General features: G+C 41.6%; 1 protein-coding gene across 1 annotated transcript in view; it reads right to left on the bottom strand.

The window, feature by feature from the left end:
• The window catches only part of LOC115191196 (voltage-dependent T-type calcium channel subunit alpha-1I-like), a 41214-nt gene extending 23252 nt beyond the window's left edge, over positions 1 to 17962 (bottom strand). The window contains exons 1-9 of the mRNA XM_029749137.1: positions 17794 to 17962; positions 13144 to 13295; positions 12674 to 12783; positions 10087 to 10220; positions 7018 to 7088; positions 5675 to 5753; positions 5093 to 5214; positions 3216 to 3359; positions 2844 to 3000 (exon numbers count right to left, since the gene is read on the bottom strand). Of these exons, the coding sequence (XP_029604997.1) occupies positions 2844 to 3000; positions 3216 to 3359; positions 5093 to 5214; positions 5675 to 5753; positions 7018 to 7088; positions 10087 to 10220; positions 12674 to 12783; positions 13144 to 13295; positions 17794 to 17962 (1138 nt within the window). The remainder of the gene's footprint in view (positions 1 to 2843; positions 3001 to 3215; positions 3360 to 5092; positions 5215 to 5674; positions 5754 to 7017; positions 7089 to 10086; positions 10221 to 12673; positions 12784 to 13143; positions 13296 to 17793) is intronic.
• Between the last annotated feature and the right edge of the window lie 952 nt (positions 17963 to 18914).

Genomic DNA, 18914 nt, shown 5'->3' with positions numbered 1-18914 from the left:
TGGATAGAAGAGGACCACAATGGAAAGAAGAGGACCACAATGGATAGAAGAGGACCACAATGGATAGAAGAGGACCACAATGGATAGAAGAGGACCACAATGGAAAGAAGAGGACCACAATGGATAGAAGAGGACCACAATGGATAGAAGAGGACCACAATGGATAGAAGAGGACCACAATGGATAGAAGAGGACCACAATGGATAGAAGAGGACCACAATGGAAAGAAGAGGACCACAATGGATAGAAGAGGACCACAATGGAAAGAAGAGGACCACAATGGATAGAAGAGGACCACAATGGATAGAAGAGGACCACAATGGATAGAAGAGGACCACAATGGAAAGAAGAGGACCACAATGGATCGAAGAGGATCACAATGGATAGAAGAGGACCACAATGGATAGAAGAGGACCACAATGGATAGAAGAGGACCACAATGGATATAAGAGGACCACAATGGATAGAAGAGGACCACAATGGATAGAAGACCACAATGGATAGAAGAGGACCACAATGGATAGAAGAGGACCACAATGGAAAGAAGAGGACCACAATGGATAAAAGACGACCACAATGGATAGAAGACGACCACCACAATGGAAAGAAGAGGACCACAATGGATAGAAGAGGACCACAATGGATAGAAGGGGACCACAATGGAAAGAAGAGGACCACAATGGATAGGAGAGGACCACAATGGATAGAAGAGGCACACAATGGATAGAAGAGGACCACAATGGATAGAAGAGGACCACAATGGAAATAAACAGTAAACAATGTTTGTGTTCTCATTAATGATTTTAAAATGCATTGTATCCACATGATTGGTTGAGATGTGTTTTTAAATTGTCCAATTTTCATTAACTTGTTATGGATAAGGGGCAGTATTTTCATGGCCGGATAAAAAAACGTACCCGATTTAATCTGGTTATTACTCCTGCCCAGAAACTAGAATATGCATATATTAGTAGCTTTGGATAGAAAACACTCTAAAGTTTCTAAAACTGTTTGAATGGTGTCTGTGAGTATAACAGAACTCAAATGGCAGGCCAAAACCTGAGAAGATTCCAAACAGGAAGTACCCTGTATGACCATTTCTTGGCCTTCTTTGTCATCTCTATCCAAAACAAAGGATCTCTGCTTTAACGTGACATTTTCTAAGGCTCCCATAGGCTCTCCGAAGGCGCCAGAACGTTGAATGATGACTTTGCAGTCTCTGGCTGAAAAACAGTAGTGCATTTGGTAAGTGGTCGATCTGAGAACAATGAGACGGGTGCGCGCATGTGCGTGAAGAGTCCATTTTACTTTTTCAGTCTTTGAACGAAAACAACGACTCCCGGTCGGAATATTATCGCTATTTTACGAGAAAAATCGCATAAAAATTGATTTTAAACAGCGTTTGACATGCTTCGAAGTATGGTAATGGTATATTTTGAATTTTTTTGTCACGATGCGCGTCACCCTTCGTTACCCTTCGGATAGTGTCTTGAACGCACGAACAAAACGCCGCTATTTGGATATAACTATGGATTATTTGGAACCAAACCAACATTTGTTGTTGAAGTAGAAGTCCTGGGAGTGCATTCTGACGAAGAACAGCAAAGGTAATCCAATTTTTCTTATAGTAAATCTGAGTTTGGTGAGTACCAAACTTGGTGGGTGTCAAATTAGCTAGCCCGTGATGGCGAGCTATCTACTCAGAATATTGCAAAATGTGCTTTCACTGAAAAGCTATTTTAAAATCGGACACCACGATTGCATAAAGGAGTTCTGTATCTATAATTCTTAAAATAATTGTTGTTTTTTGTGAACGTTTATCGTGAGTAATTTAGTAAATTCACCGGAAGTGTTCGGTGGGTATGCTAGTTCTGAACGTCACATGCTAATGTAAAAAGCTGGTTTTTGATATAAATATGTACTTGATTGAACAAAACATGCATGTATTGTATAACATAATGTCCTAGGAGTGTCATCTGATGAAGATCATCAAAGGTTAGTCCTGCATTTAGCTGTGGTTTTGTTTTTTGTGACATTATATGCTAGCTTGAAAAATGGGTGTCTGATTATTTCTGGCTGGGTACTCTGCTGACATAATCTAATGTTTTGCTTTCGTTGTAAAGCCTTTTTAAAATCGGACAGTGTGGTTAGATAAAGGAGAGTCTTGTCTTTAAAATGGTGTAAAATAGTCATATGTTTGAAAAATGGAAGTTTTCGGATTTTCGAGGAGTTTGTATTTCGCGCCACGCCTATCATTGGATATTGGTGTGGTGTTCCGCTAGCGGAACGTCTAGATGTAAGAGGTTAAATTTGTTACATTTATTTGACAGAGACAATGCACATCAATCAACATATGTCACGTCCTGACCAGCAGATGGAGCTGTTGTAGTAGTTTGGGGGTCAGGACGTGGCAGTCTTGTGTGTGTGTGTTTGAATGTTCTCTGTGTCTTGTGACTCCTGATCAGGAACAGCTGGGGATCGTTGTTCCTGATTGGGAGTCATATATGTAGGAGTATGTTTGTCACTGGGGGTTGTGGGGAATTGTGGTGAGCACTGCTTTTTTTGGTTTAGCCTGCTACCCTGTCGTATCGTGAGTACTGTTCATTGTTTTGTTTATTGTTTTTTTCCAGTGGATACTTTACTTGTTTTGTTAATTAAAGAAACATGAGTGTCCACACTTCCGCTGCGCCTTGGTCCTCCTTTCAAATCCACGATGGATATTGTGACAACATATCTGTAAATGTGTCAGATTTAGCCGGCTAGCTAGTGGTCCCAGGGCAGGTAGATAAAATAAATAAATCAGATTAATATTCATTGAAAAGATCTAATCAAATCACCCCTACATCCAGGCGCTCCAGAGGCCCCAGCCACGACCAGCCCAGTGCCCAGCCCCCCCATGCAGCAGGTGGGTAGTTGGAGTTGTCCCTGGGCAAGCTCCAGCTCAATCTCTGCATCCATCTCAGCATCCTCCTGGGCCTCTTTGTTTGAGTCGTCCAGGTGCTTCAAGGAAAACAGATAATATGACTTTAGTTATCCAACATGTTAATTGACTCTTCTGCTATCTCAGCGTCTTTGAGCATCCTATTAATCTTCCAGTGATATTTGGAATGTTGTTCTACGTTTAGACATTCAGTTCCACAGCATTGCACAGAGGTGTGTGTGTGTTTGTTTTATGAGGACGGACTGGTCTGCGCTGTGTGTCCCCCATACAGTACCTTCATGAGCACGGCCACCACCACGTTGATGAGGACAAACTGGGCGGTGAGGACGAAGGAGACAAAGTACATGGGAGAGATGAACTGGAGTCCAGCGTGGCACGGGTAGTCACTTGGACCTGGAGGGCACTCACGCAGGGTGTCCTGGAGGACAGACAGGAAAAAGGGGAAAAATAAACATAGATAAGAAAGAGAGAGAAACAAAGAGAGAAAGACAGTAAGAAAGAAAGAGAGAAAGAGAGAAAGAGAGAAAGAAAGAAAGAAAGAGAAAGAAAGAAAGATTTAAAAGAGGTAGACTCATTTTCCCAAATGAGGAAGCAATACAACCAATTGAAAATTATTAACTATTATCAACTTCCTGTGAATAAGTACTTCATTAGCTAGTCGTCTCTGTCGGTTAGAGATCAGAGAATAAGTCCTTCGTTAGCTAGCAGTCTCTGTCGGTTAGAGATCTGTGAATAAGTACTTCATTAGCTAATAGTCTCTGTCGGTTAGAGATCAGAGAATAAGTACTTCATTAGTTAGTAGTCTCTGTCGGTTAGAGATCAGAGAATAAGTATTCATTAGCTAGTCGTCTCTGTCGGTTAGAGATCAGAGAATAAGTATTCATTAGCTAGTCGTCTCTGTCGGTTAGAGATCAGAGAATAAGTACTTCATTAGCTAGTAGTCTCTGTCGGTTAGAGATCAGAGAATAAGTACTTCATTAGCTAGTCGTCTCTGTCGGTTAGAGATCAGAGAATAAGTACTTTATTAGCTATTAGTCTCTGTCGGTTAGAGATCAGAGAATAAGTACTTCATTAGCTAGTAGTCTCTGTCAGTTAGAGATCTGTGAATAAGTACTTCATTAGCTAGTAGTCTCTGTCGGTTAGAGATCAGAGAATAAGAACTTCATTAGCTTGTAGTCTGTCGGTTAGAGATCAGAGAATAAGTACTTCATTAGCTAGTCGTCTCAGTTGGTTAGAGATCAGAGAATTAGTACTTCATTAGCTAGTAGTCTCTGTCGGTTAGAGATCAGAGAATAAGTACTTCAATAGCTAGTAGTCTCTATCGGTTAGAGATCAGAGAATAAGTACTTCAATAGCTAGTAGTCTCTGTCGGTTAGAGATCAGAGAATAAGTACTTCATTAGCTAGTAGTCTCTGTCGGTTAGATATCTGTGAATAAGTACTTCATTAGCTAGTCGTCTCTGTCGGTTAGAGATCTGTGAATAAGTACTTCATTAGCTAGTAGTCTCTGTCGGTTAGAGATCAGAGAATAAGTACTTCATTAGCTAGTCGTCTCTGTCGGTTAGAGATCTGTGAATAAGTACTTAATTAGCAAGTCGTCTCCTGACGGTTAGAGATCAGAGAATAAGTACTTCATTAACTAGTCCTCTCCTGTCGGTTAGAGATCAGAGAATAAGTACTTCATTAGCTAGTCCTCTCCTGTCGGTTAGAGATCAGAGAATAAGTACTTCATTAGCTAGTCGTCTCTGTTGGTCAGAGATCAGAGAATAAGTACTTCATTAGCTAGTAGTCTCTGTCGGTTAGAGATCAGAGAATAAGTACTTCATTAACTAGTCCTCTCCTGTCGGTTAGAGATCAGAGAATAAGTACTTCATTAACTAGTCCTCTCCTGTCGGTTAGAGATCAGAGAATAAGTACTTCATTAGCTAGTCGTCTCTGTTGGTCAGAGATCAGAGAATAAGTACTTCATTAGCTAGTAGTCTCTGTCGGTTAGAGATCAGAGAATAAGTACTTCAATCGCTAGTAGTCTCTGTCGGTTAGAGATCTGTGAATAAGTGTTTAAAGTCATAAATGGCCTTCATTTACCATTTTTATTGATTTCTTTTATTTTACCCTTATTTTGCCAGATACATTGACTGAGGGTTTTGTGTACCTTCATGATGCCGTTCCAGTTGTCTCCGGTGGAGACCTGGAAGAGGGTGAGAAAGGCCATGCCGAAGTTCTCGAAGGTGGCGTGCCGACTCATGCCCTCACACGGGTAGTCAGCATTACACACTGAGAGATGGAGGGGAGGGAGGGAAGGAGAAAGAGTGAGAGGTGGGAGGAGAAAGAGAGAGAGAGTGTGAAGGGAGAAGAGATGTAGAGAAAGGTGGGAGAAGAGATAGATTAATTTATCACTGTTCAACAAAATATTAATAAACATAAAACTTGTTTACTTATTTCTGACAGTTTACTGCAATTTTTGAGTGAGTATTTGTTTTGGCCCAAAGATAAGGGTATAGAGCCTCAGGAAAATGTATTGTTAGCCTACTTATCAAGTATGAGATGTGTTTGTTCAGTAGAGTACATTTTGGTTATGCCTTTAGCTTTTAATCAAGTATGAGAAGTTTAAATTCAGTACAGTACATTTTGGTTATACATTTAGCCTTTTTATCAAGGATGAGAGGTTTTTATTCAGTACAGTACATGTTCTATTATTGTTAGCTGTTTTAAGGTGCTATTAAAACAGACTCACCCAGCTCTCCAAACAGTTCCACCCCCAGAGCAGCGTAGATGAAGAACAGCAACATAAACAGCAGGCCCAGGTTCCCCACCTGACACAAAGACAACCAATCAACAATCAATACAGAGACAGTCAACCAATCAGCAGTCAATAAAGGTTGTCATACTTCCTGCTTTGGGAGACATTCAGCCAATCCGTGCTCAATAAGGACAGATAAACCCCCACAGCAAGGAGTGAAATACAGTGCAGCAGGTCTGAGTAGACTGAGTCAAAGCACTGGTGGAAAGCACAGTGGCAACCTTGAACATGAGGTATAACCAGGCTGACATGACAAGGCCCCCCTAAGGACCTTACTAATGGTTATATGGGTGATTTGGCTTGTAACACTAGAAGAAATGGACCTGAACTGAAACAACCCTCCCAACAACAACAATGGAAAACCAGTGAGGCCTGTCAGGGAAAGATTGGCTGAAAGAAAAGAACATGGATAAAAAGCTCATCAATTTGATGCAGAAAAGAATCCAGGGAGAATGCAGGGAGATGTATTATCCTGTGTATGTGTGTGTGTGTGTGTACGTACCCGATTGCGTAGGTGTATCTGGGTGTGTGTGTGTGTGCGTGCGTGCGTACCAGATTGCGTAGGTGTATCTGGGTGTGTGTGTGTTGCTATCTAAGGAGATACAAAGCAAACCTGGTAAAACACCCCAAGGTATCAAGTCAAATGAGAGGAGTTTCTAAGCCTGTGTACATTAACAGTATATACTAACTAGTGGGACAGAGATACTCTCAAAGGACTGTAAGATAAAATGACATTCTCCTCCGAAAACAGATCAAAGTTTAACAATCCAATTGCTTTTGGCTCAAAGTCAATGGGGAATAAAAAGTGAAAAGTGAATAAAAATAAGACGTCTTATTCTCATAAATGAGCGGGTGTCGGGAAGTCATCAGGAGAGGAGAGGAGGGCAACGTGTCACAGCCCCACTTCTACCTGGACTTTGTCCAAAATTGCACCCTATTCCCTATGTAGTACACTACTTATGACCAGTGCCCTATGGGTAATAGGGCACTACATAAGGAACAGGGTGTCATTTGGGATGCTGCCTAAAAGTCAGTGGCAGAGATATTGACAGTGCTCCTCCATCACTCTCCCCTATTCAGAACGAACCTCTTTCAGTGGTAGGGATAAAGGATAGGGCACAGAGATGGGTATCTGGCAATGCCAGGAGAGGGCAAAGCACAATTTGTGTGTGTCTGTGTATACGCTGCATAGTGTGTGTGTGTGTGTGTGTGTGTGTGTGTGTGTGTGTGTGTGTGTGTGTGTGTGTGTGTGTGTGTGTAATTGAGTGGATACACACCTGAGGTAGAGCCTGAACCACTGTGTCTAGAAGAGCTCTCATTCCTGTAGCCATCTTCAATAGCTTGAGAACTGGAGAGAGAGAGAGACAGACAGAGAGACAGACAGAGAGACAACAAAAAGATCATTACTTTGGAAAGAATTTACAAAAAAACAGAGCAAACTAGAATGCTATTTGGCCCTAAACAGAGAGTACACAGTGGCAGAATACCTGACCACTGTGACTGACCCAAACTTAAGGAAAGCTTTGACTATGTACAGACTCAGTGAGCATTGCCTTGCTATTGAGAAAGGCCACCGTAGGCAGACATGACACTCAAGAGAAGACAGGTTATGTGCACACTGCCCACAAAATGAGGTGGAAACTGAGCTGCACTTCCTAACCTCCTGCCAAATGTATGACCATATTAGAGACACATATTTTCCTCAGATTACACAGACCCACAAAGAATTAGAAAACAAATCCAATTTTGATAAACTCCCATATCTACTGAGTGAAATACCACAGTGTGCCATCACAGCAGCAAGATGTGTGACCTGTTGCCACAAGAAAAGGTCAACCAGTGAAGAACAAACACCATTGTAAATACAACCCATATTTATGCTTATTTATTTTCCCTTTTGTACATGAACCATTTGTACATCTTTACAACACTGTATATACACATAATATGACATTTGCAATGTCTTTATTCTTTTGAAACTTCTGTATGTGTAATGTTTACTGTTCATTTGTATTGTTTATTTCACTTTTGTATATTATCTACCTCATTTGCTTTGGCAATGTAAACATATGTTTCCCATGTCAATAAAGCCCCTTGAATTGAATTGAATTGAGAGAAAGAGAGAGAGAGAGAGAGAGAGAGAGAGTGAGAGAGAGAGACAGAGAGAGAGAGAGAGAGAGAGAGAGAGAGAGAGAGAGAGAGAGAGAGAGGGAGGGTAGAGGAACAGATAGAACGTGTAGAAAGAGAGGAAAAGGGAAACATTGGTAGAGAACAAACACAGTAGAGAGAAAAGAGAGAGAGAGAGAATAGAATGATAGGTATTCTGAGGTTAGAGAATCTACACAATGCCCATGTCACAAAAAAAGAACCCGGGGCAACATTCTACCACTTTAACAGTAACGACTGAGAGAACAAGACTGTCCCGGGAAAAGAAGCAGCATTTGTCTTCTGGGATATGGAGTCCTGGAGATCCACCTTGGCCTCACCCTGAAACATCATTAACAAGCACTAGAAAGTCTCCACTTCTCTCTCTCTCCTCCATGTATCCCCTGTCCTCTCCTTCCTCCCTCATTCTCCCCCTCCTCCCCCGTTCTCTCCCCCCGGGACTCCTGTATAACCAAGTTCTTTAAATTGGGGTGGCTAAAGCATAGACTTGTACCCTTTGTGACAGATGAACGAATCAAATGGCAATTTCCATAGAAGTGTTTGGAGCTAAAAGAGCCACTGGCGATGTTCTCTTCCTCTTTAAAACAGAACCTTTAGAATTTAAACAGCCCTCTTTGGAATCCTCTCCCTAGTTCTTTCTAATCAGTCAGCCACACTAGTTACTGTTACACTAGTTACTGTGTTCCACTAGTTACTGTGTTCCACTAGTTACTGTGTTACACTAGTTACTGTGTAACATTAGTTACTGTGTTACATTAGTTACTGTGTTACACTAGTTACTGTGTTCCACTAGTTACTGTGTTACATTAGTTACTGTGTTACATTAGTTACTGTGTTACACTAGTTACTGTGTTACACTAGTTACTGTGTTACATTAGTTACTGTGTAACACTAGTTACTGTGTTCCACTAGTTACTGTGTTCCACTAGTTACTGTGTTCCACTAGTTACTGTGTTCCACTAGTTACTGTGTTCCACTAGTTACTGTGTTCCACTAGTTACTGTGTTACACTAGTTACTGTGTTACATTAGTTACTGTGTAACACTAGTTACTGTGTTCCACTAGTTACTGTGTTACACTAGTTACTGTGTTCCACTAGTTACTGTGTTACACTAGTTACTGTGTTACATTAGTTACTGTGTTACACTAGTTACTGTGTTACATTAGTTACTGTGTTACACTAGTTACTGTGTTACATTAGTTACTGTGTTACACTAGTTACTGTGTAACACTAGTTACTGTGTTCCACTAGTTACTGTGTTCAACTAGTTACTGTGTTACACTAGTTACTGTGTTACACTAGTTACTGTGTTACACTAGTTACTGTGTTACATTAGTTACTGTGTAACACTAGTTACTGTGTTCCACTAGTTACTGTGTTCCACTAGTTACTGTGTTCCACTAGTTACTGTGTTACACTAGTTACTGTGTTACACTAGTTACTGTGTTACATTAGTTACTGTGTAACACTAGTTACTGTGTTACACTAGTTACTGTGTTACACTAGTTACTGTGTTACATTAGTTACTGTGTTACATTAGTTACTGTGTTACACTAGTTACTGTGTTACATTAGTTACTGTGTTACACTAGTTACTGTGTTACATTAGTTACTGTGTTACACTAGTTACTGTGTAACACTAGTTACTGTGTTCAACTAGTTACTGTGTTACACTAGTTACTGTGTTACACTAGTTACTGTGTTACATTAGTTACTGTGTTACATTAGTTACTGTGTTCCACTAGTTACTGTGTTACACTAGTTACTGTGTTACATTAGTTACTGTGTTACATTAGTTACTGTGTAACACTAGTTACTGTGTTCCACTAGTTACTGTGCTACACTAGTTACTGTGTAACATTAGTTACTGTGTAACATTAGTTACTGTTTAACATTAGTTACTGTGTAACACTAGTTACTGTGTTCCACTAGTTACTGTGTTCCACTAGTTACTGTGTTACACTAGTTACTGTGTTACATTAGTTACTGTGTTACACTAGTTACTGTGTTACATTAGTTACTGTGTTACACTAGTTACTGTGTAACACTAGTTACTGTGTAACACTAGTTACTGTGTTCCATTAGTATGGAAGTGAAAAGGGAAGGGTGTGTGTGTGTGTGTGTGTGTGTGTGTGTGTGCGTGCGTGCGTGCGTACTTGCATGCATGGGTGTGTTTGTACCTCGTGCTATCCGCAGCACCCTCATGATTCTGATGATGGTAGGGTTGATGGGTAGAGAAGCATTGTAGTCAATCTCCTCCAGAACGATGCCCATCACTGACAACAACACTATGGACAGGTCCAGCTGGTTCCACCTACACACACATGTACGTGTACACACACACAGACAGACAGATGAACACACACACACACACACACACACAGTCAGATGAACACACACACGTACACACACACACATGTACATGTACACACAGACAGACAGATGAACACACACACACACACACACACACACATGTACACACAGACAGACAGATGAACACACACACGTACACACACAGACACACACACACATAAACAGACGTTTTCAGACTTTGTCATACGGCAGATCAGTCATTCACATTTTCCTCCCAGACTTCTTTGATGGTGTAAATGTTTCTTGACCTAGATAATGATTTAGTGCTTGAGGAGTACTATAACCAGGCACAGTGGTGTGTGTGTGTGTGTGTGTGTGTGTGTGTGTGTGTGTGCAGTCTAGGCTTATGTAACAGTCAGAGACATACAACTGTGCTACTGTAGGAAATTCAGTTAATCTCTCTTGGGTAGGGGGCAATATTTTCACATCCGGATGAAAAGCATGCCCAAAGTAAACTGTCTGTTACTCAGGCCCAGAAGTTAGAATATGCATATAATTGGTGGATTTTGATAGAAAACTGTTTAAAACTGTTTCTAAAACCGTTAAAATAATGTGTGTGAGTATAACAGAACTGATATGGCAGGCGAAACTCCGAGGACAAACCATCCCAAAAAAAGAATTTCAGCCTACCACTATTTTCAATGGCTGTCACTTTTATTATAAGGCGAAGTCCTCCCAGATTGCAGTTCCTAGGGCTTCCACTAGATGCCAACAGTCTTTAGAAAGAGTTTCAGGCTGTTTTTTGGAAAAATGAGCCAGAAATTGTAGTTTTATAGGTGGCTCCCATTTTGGCTGTAGTGTTTCCAAGTGCGTGATTGAGAGCGCGTTCTTTGGTATTTGTCTCTGGTAAAGACTTTAACGATTCTCCGTCTTAAATGTTATCGTTTATTTACGTATTAGGGTACCTAAGGTTTGATTATAAATGTTGTTTGACTTGTTTGGAAAAGTTTATTAGTAACGTTTGGGATTCATTTTGTATGCATTTTGAGAAAGGGAAACTGGGTGGATTATTGACTGAAACACGCCATCTAAACAGAGTTTTTATGGATATAAAGAAGGACATTATCGAACAAAAGGACCATTTGTGATGTATCTGGGACCTTTGAGTACCAACAGAAGAAGATCATCAAAGGTAAGGCATTTTTTATATCGCTATTTCTGACTTTCGTGTCGCACCTGCCTGGTTGAAATATGTTTTTCATGGTTTTGTATGTGGGGCGCTGTCCTCAGATAATCGCATGGTGTGCTTTTGCCATAAAGCCTTTTTGAAATCCGACACAGTGGCTGGATTAACAAGAAGTTAAGCTTTATTTAGATGTACTACACTTGTGATTTTATGAAAGTTAAATATTGATAATTCTGTAGTTTGAATTTCGCACTCTGCAATTTCACCGGATGTTGGCCAGGTGGGACGTCACCATACCACCTGCCCATAGGAAGTTAACAGGGTCAAATCCTGAAGAGAATTAAGATGATGTTTAATTTTTATTGACACTACAACACTTGATCTCGATCTCTCTCTCTCTCGTTGCAGTAATATGTAGAGTATTAGAAGGTGGCTGAAGGTAGGCTGACACTTCTGATGGAATTTCATGGTTAAAACTTGACAAATAAAGATCTGCTCTCCTTCTATTTCATCAGTCTATATGGACTTGAAGACAACACATCAAATACCCATCATTTCTAATCAGGCACATTCAGATATGAGTCTTATCTAATACCTCATCGCTGTAACACCTCCATGTTAAACAGGATCTACATGGGGACGTAAGTGTGTGTGTGTGTGTGTCAGTGTGTGTGTTGATCATCACGATCTACATGGGGAAACAGAAGTTGAAGATAATATGTAATTAAAGGAGCTGATCAAAGCATCAGTTCTGGTCCTCTCCTGTGGTTTACATTAAAACATTACAATTACACTGGAGGTGATTCCACACACATGAATACGCATTAGGATATTAATAAGCCTTAGATATTTCCATAATCACTTAGTGTGTGTGTGTGTGTGTGTGTGTGTGTGTGTGTGTGTGTGTCTTCCATAATCATAGTCACTCTTCATGGCAACCATCTGGGTAATGTGAGTAATCTGATATATAGGAGGCATGACTCAGAAAACAGGTGTGTGTTTGTGTTGTGTGTTGTGTGTGTTATGTGTGTGCTGTGTTGTGTGTGTGTGTTGTGTGTGTATAGTGTGTGTTGTGTGTGTGTGTTTGTTTGTTGTGTTTTGTGTTGTGTGTGTTGTATGAGTGTATTGTGTGTGTATTGTGTGTGTGTGTGTGTTTGTTTGTTGTGTTTTGTGTTTGTGTTGTGTGTGTTGTATGAGTGTATTGTGTGTGTATTGTGTGTGTGTGTGTGTGTTTGTGTTGTGTGTTGTGTGTGTGTTTCCTACTGTACCTGTCCTTGAAGAAGCGTCGGAACCCGAAGCCAATGAGCTTGAGGACAGATTCCACCACGAAGGTTGTGGTGAAGAAATAGTTACAATACTTCAGACTAGTCTCCAATGACTAGAGAAAGATGGAGGAGAGAGAGAGGGGGGAAAAGAGAGAAAGAGATAGACAGAGAGGGGGGGAAGACAAGAGAGGGAGAGAGAGAGAGAGAGAGAGAAAGTGAGAAAGAGAAAGAGAGATGGGTTATCATTTGTTGAATGTGAGGGTCACATTGTAGCCTTGTTGAGACAGTACCTCAAAAGCCAAGCTATGTCACTGTACAATCTCAAGATCAAAGACAAATAGAGTACTGAGGGGAAGAAGAATGTATGATGGCATTTGGCATTTAGCACACACACACACACACACACACACACACACACACACACACACACACACACACACACACACACACACCAAACCCTCACCCGTCCATACCTGTGGTTGGCTGTAGTGCTCCAGGGACATAGTAATGACATTGATACAGATGATGAAGGTGATGAAGAGGTCCAGGTAGTGGCTGGTACACAGAGTGTGGATCATCAGACGACCATGGCTATAGTTGGTATAGTAGGGTAGCTTCTGGGCCTCTGTAGGGTGAAGAGGGAGGAGGAGGGAGAGGAGGAGAGGAGAGAAGAGGGGAGAAAGACGAGAGGAGAGGGGAGGAAGAGGAGAGGGGAGGGGAGAAAGAGGAGAGGGGAGGAGAGGGGAGAGGGAAGGGGAGCGAGGATGAAGAAGAGAGGGGAGAGGGGAGGATGAGGAGAGGAGATAGGGTGGATAGATGTAGGGGAGAAGAGGGGATGAGGGAGGGGTAGGAAAGATGAGAGGAGAGGGAGAGGTGTGGAAGGGAAGAGAAGAGAGAGAGGAGTGAGAAGGAGAGGATGGGAAAAAGAGAGATATAGAGGATTGTAGAGGTAAGAAGGAAGACGGGAGGGAGGAGAGGATAGGTGAAGAGAAAGCAAGAGAAGGTGAGAGAGAAAGGTTGGAAGATGGGGAGCGAGTAGAGGGGAGGGAAAGAAAGGATGAGCTAATCTACAGAGAAATGAATAATATCCTTTTCCTTAAACAGGAAGTAAAATAGACCTAAATGGACTAAAGTGATGAATGACCATCCTCATATAGTAATATAATGATATCATCATATATTACATCAAACCACCTGCAGAGACGGGCCAGTTAAACATTCTACTTTAATTCTCCGGCTCCCAGGATAGTTTGACCCCATCCTCCCCGACTTTCAGTTTGACCCCATCCTCCCCAACTTTCAGTTTGACCCCATCCTCCCCGACTTTCAGTTTGACCCCATCCTCCCCGACTTTCAGTTTGACCCCATCCTCCCCGACTTTCAGTTTGACCCCATCCTCCCCTACTTTCAGTTTGACCCCATCCTCCCCGACTTTCAGTTTGACCCCATCCTCCCCGACTTTCAGTTTGACCCCATCCTCCCCGACTTTCAGTTTGACCCCATCCTCCCCGACTTTCAGTTTGACCCCATCCTCCCCAACTGTCAGTTTGACCCCATCCTCCCCGACTTTCAGTTTGACTCCATCCTCCCCAACTTTTAATCACACTTTCATATTCTTATTTTTCTACTTCTCATAATTGGTTCAATGAATCTCATGTCATTTGACCTCTTTCTACCTTTTTAATAATAACTATACACTGTAAAAATGTGTTGTTCAACAAGGGTTCTTCTAAGATCCTTAAAGTTCTTCAAAGAACCTTAGGGTTCTTGGCACTCAAAACGGCCTCCAAAAGGTTCTTCCAAGAACCCCATAGGAGGTGGGGTTCATCGAGGAACCTCTTTAGTAGCTGGGGGTTCTTGCAGGATCTTAACTGCCCAACTGAAACACTTGGATTTGAATTGGAAAGGACAGCAGGTGCAGGCACTTAACTGACAAATGTAAAGATCTCAATATAAGGTAAGGTTTGTCCATTGTATGATCTAAATTTATATTGTTTCATGATTATACCATCTATCTTTTCATATTTGTGGAAATCTTTCATAACAGAAAATGGACACAATTCAATGGATATCAATCAACAAAAAGGTAACAATATTTAGGCTGTAACAATATGTTGAAGGCTAGCTGTATTGGGTGCAGGTGACTGAACTGCTCACTTCTGTGTCTGTAGGTATCTGAACACAAACCAAGGTATGAATACTGGCGTGTGCATGTTTTGTTAATTATCTGTATAATGACTGTTTTTGGGATTCACAGACTTCTCACTCCTTACACCTCTGATGAATAAAACAGGAAACCTGTTCGATTACCATACACTGCAAAATCATTATTGATATGGATACAGAGAACATCAACACATTAACATCAACATGCCAGAGGATACAGAGGACATCAACACATTAACATCAACACATTAACATCAACACATTAACATCAACAGGACAGAGGATACAGAGAACATCAACACATTAACATCAACACATTAACATCAACACATTAACATCAACACATTAACATCAACAGGACAGAGGATACAGAGAACATCAACACATTAACATCAACACATTAACATCAACACATTAACATCAACACATTAACATCAACACATTAACATCAACACATTAACATCAACAGGACAGAGGATACAGAGAACATCAACACATTAACATCAACACATTAACATCAACACATTAACATCAACAGGACAGAGGATACAGAGAACATCAACACATTAACATCAACACATTACCATCAACACATTACCATCAACACATTAACATCAACAGGACAGAGGATACAGAGAACATCAACACATTAACATCAACACATTAACATCAACACATTAACATCAAGAGGACAGAGGATACAGAGGACATCAACACATTAACATCAACAGGACAGAGGATACAGAGAACATCAACACATTAACATCAACACATTAACATCAACAGGACAGAGGATACAGAGCACATCAACACATTAACATCAACAGGACAGAGGATACAGAGAACATCAACACATTAACATCAACAGGACAGAGGATACAGAGAACATCAACACATTAACATCAACACATTAACATCAACACATTAACATCAACACATTAACATCAACACATTAACATCAATACATTAACATCAACACATTAACATCAACAGGACAGAGGATACAGAGGACATCAACACATTAACATCAACACATTAACATCAACAGGACAGAGGATACAGAGCACATCAACACATTAACATCAACACATTAACATCAACACATTAACATCAACACATTAACATCAACAGGACAGAGGGAACAGAGAACATCAACACATTAACATCAACACATTAACATCAACAGGACAGAGGATACAGAGAACATCAACACATTAACATCAACACATTAACATCAACACATTAACATCAACACATTAACATCAACAGGACAGAGGATACAGAGGACATCAACACATTAACATCAACACATTAACATCAACACATTAACATCAACACATTAACATCAACAGGACAGAGGATACAGAGAACATCAATACATTAACATCAACACATTAACATCAACACATTAACATCAACACATTAACATCAACACATTAACATCAACACATTAACATCAACAGGACAGAGGATACAGAGAACATCAACACATTAACATCAACACATTAACATCAACACATTAACATCAACACATTAACATCAATACATTAACATCAACACATTAACATCAACAGGACAGAGGATACAGAGAACATCAACACATTAACATCAACACATTAACATCAACACATTAACATCAACACATTAACATCAACAGGACAGAGGATACAGAGGACATCAACACATTAACATCAACACATTAACATCAACACATTAACATCAACAGGACAGAGGATACAGAGAACATCAACACATTAACATCAACACATTAACATCAACAGGACAGAGGATACAGAGCACATCAACACATTAACATCAACACATTAACATCAACAGGACAGAGGATACAGAGAACATCAATACATTAACATCAACACATTAACATCAACACATTAACATCAACAGGACAGAGGATACAGAGAACATCAACACATTAACATCAACAGGACAGAGGATACAGATAACATCAACACATTAACATCAACACATTAACATCAACAGGACAGAGGATACAGAGCACATCAACAGGACAGAGGATATACCCACTGGACTTGGGGCTCTGCTGGAGTTTACCTCATATTTAGATTTTTTTATTCTGCTTTGCCACTAAAATCATAATAAACACTGAGAACTAAAATATTTTATTTTTGTTGTTATTGTTATGCATATTATTATTAATATTAACAGGGGAGGGGGGTAGATCAAAAATGAACCCCAAAAGGTTCTTCAAAAGGTTCTTCAAAAGGTTATTTGAGTATCCATTTAAAGGGTTCTTGGAAGAACTTATAGGAGTTCCCCCATAGTTTCAATTTGAAGAACCCCCAAAGGATACTCCAGGAACCTTTTCTTCTCAGAGTGTATGTTCACTTGATACAATGTCTATTCTATTCCCCCTTTCCCTCTATTCCTTCCCTTTCTATCTCCCTTCCCCCTTCCCTATCCCTACCCCCTCCATTCCTCCTTCCCTCCATTCCTTCCCTCTGTCTCTCACTACCTTCTTCCCCATCCCTCCCCCTCCATCCCTCCCCTCTCTCTCCCGCCATTCCTCCCCTCTCTCTTCCTCCATCCCTCCCCCCTACACCGCTCCTTCCCTCCATTCCTCCCCTCTCTCTCTCCCTCCTTCCCCATCCCTCCCCCTCCATCCCTCCATTCCTCCCCTCTCACTCTCCCTCCTTCCCCATCCCTCCCCTTCCATCCCTCCAACCCTCCCCTCTCTCTCTCTACTTCCCCATCCCTCCCCATCCCTCCTTCCCTCCATTCTTCCCCTCTCTCTCTCCCTCCTTCCCCATCCCTCCCCCTCAATCACTCCTTCCCTCCATTCCTCCCCTCTCTCTACATCCCCATCCCTCCCCCATCCCTCCCCTCTCTCTCTCTACTTCCCCATCCCTCCCCCATTCCTCCTTCCCTCCATTCCTCCCCTCTCTCTCTCCCTCCTTCCCCATCCCTCCCCCTCTTACTCCTCCTCTTCTTCTCCATGCGTCTCTGTCGTTTCTCCTCCCTCCTTTTGGCCTCCTCCACTTCCTGGTTCTGTCTGCACTTGTGGAAGTTCTCCACCACCACACCCACGAACATGTTGAGAACGAAGAAACTGACGATGAGGAGGAAGGAGATGAAGTACAGGAGCATCCACGGATTGTTGTTAATAGACGGCTGGAGGAGAGAGAGAGAGAGAGAGGGGGGAGGAAGGGAGGAGAGAGAGAGGGAGAGCGAAGGGGAGGGGGAGAGACAGGGGGAGGAGAGAGAGAGAGGGAGAGGGAGAGAGAGGGGAGAGAGTGAGGGGGGAGGAAGGGATGAGAGGGAGAGAGGGGGAGGGAGAGAGAGAGGGGGAGGGGGGAAAGAGTGGGAGGGGGGAAGAGAGAGGAAGAGGGAGACAGATGTGGAGGGGGAGATAGAGGGGGGGGGGAGGGGAGGGAGAGGGGGGGGGGAAGAGGGGGAGGGGGAGATAGGGAGAGAGGAATTGGGGATGTGGGGAATATGGGGGGAAAAGGGAAGAGAAGAGGTGAGGGGGGAGAGATTGAAAGCAAAAATGGATACAAAAGAGAGGTCAAAGGGCAAGAGTAAAAGAAGAAGCAAGGAGGAAGACATGTTCTGGTTTTCAATAAGGGACAAGAGGAGAGTCATCACTGTCTAGTCTGATTCCTCAATAAGGAACAAGAGGAGAGTCATCACTGTCTAGTCTGATTCCTCAATAAGGAACAAGAGGAGAGTAATCACTGTCTAGTCTGATTCCTCAATAAGGAACAAGAGGAGAGTCATCACTGTCTAGTCTGATTCATCAATAAGGAACTAGAGGAGAGTCATCACTGTCTAGTCTGATTCCTCAATAAGGGACAAGAGGAGAGTCATCACTGTCTAGTCTGATTCCTCAATAAGGAACTAGAGGAGAGTCATCACTGTCTAGTCTGATTCATCAATAAGGAACAAGAGGAGAGTCATCACTGTCTAGTCTGATTCCTCAATAAGGAACAAGAGGAGAGTCATCACTGTCTAGTCTGATTCCTCAATAAGGAACTAGAGGAGAGTCATCACTGTCTAGTCTGATTCCTCAATAAGGAACAAGAGGAGAGTCATCACTGTC

Source organism: Salmo trutta, unplaced genomic scaffold (genome assembly GCF_901001165.1).
Source record: "Salmo trutta unplaced genomic scaffold, fSalTru1.1, whole genome shotgun sequence".
NCBI lineage: Eukaryota > Metazoa > Chordata > Actinopteri > Salmoniformes > Salmonidae > Salmo > Salmo trutta.
The sequence above is the reverse complement of the archived record's forward strand: the minus strand, read 5'-3'. Positions and strand labels throughout refer to the sequence as shown.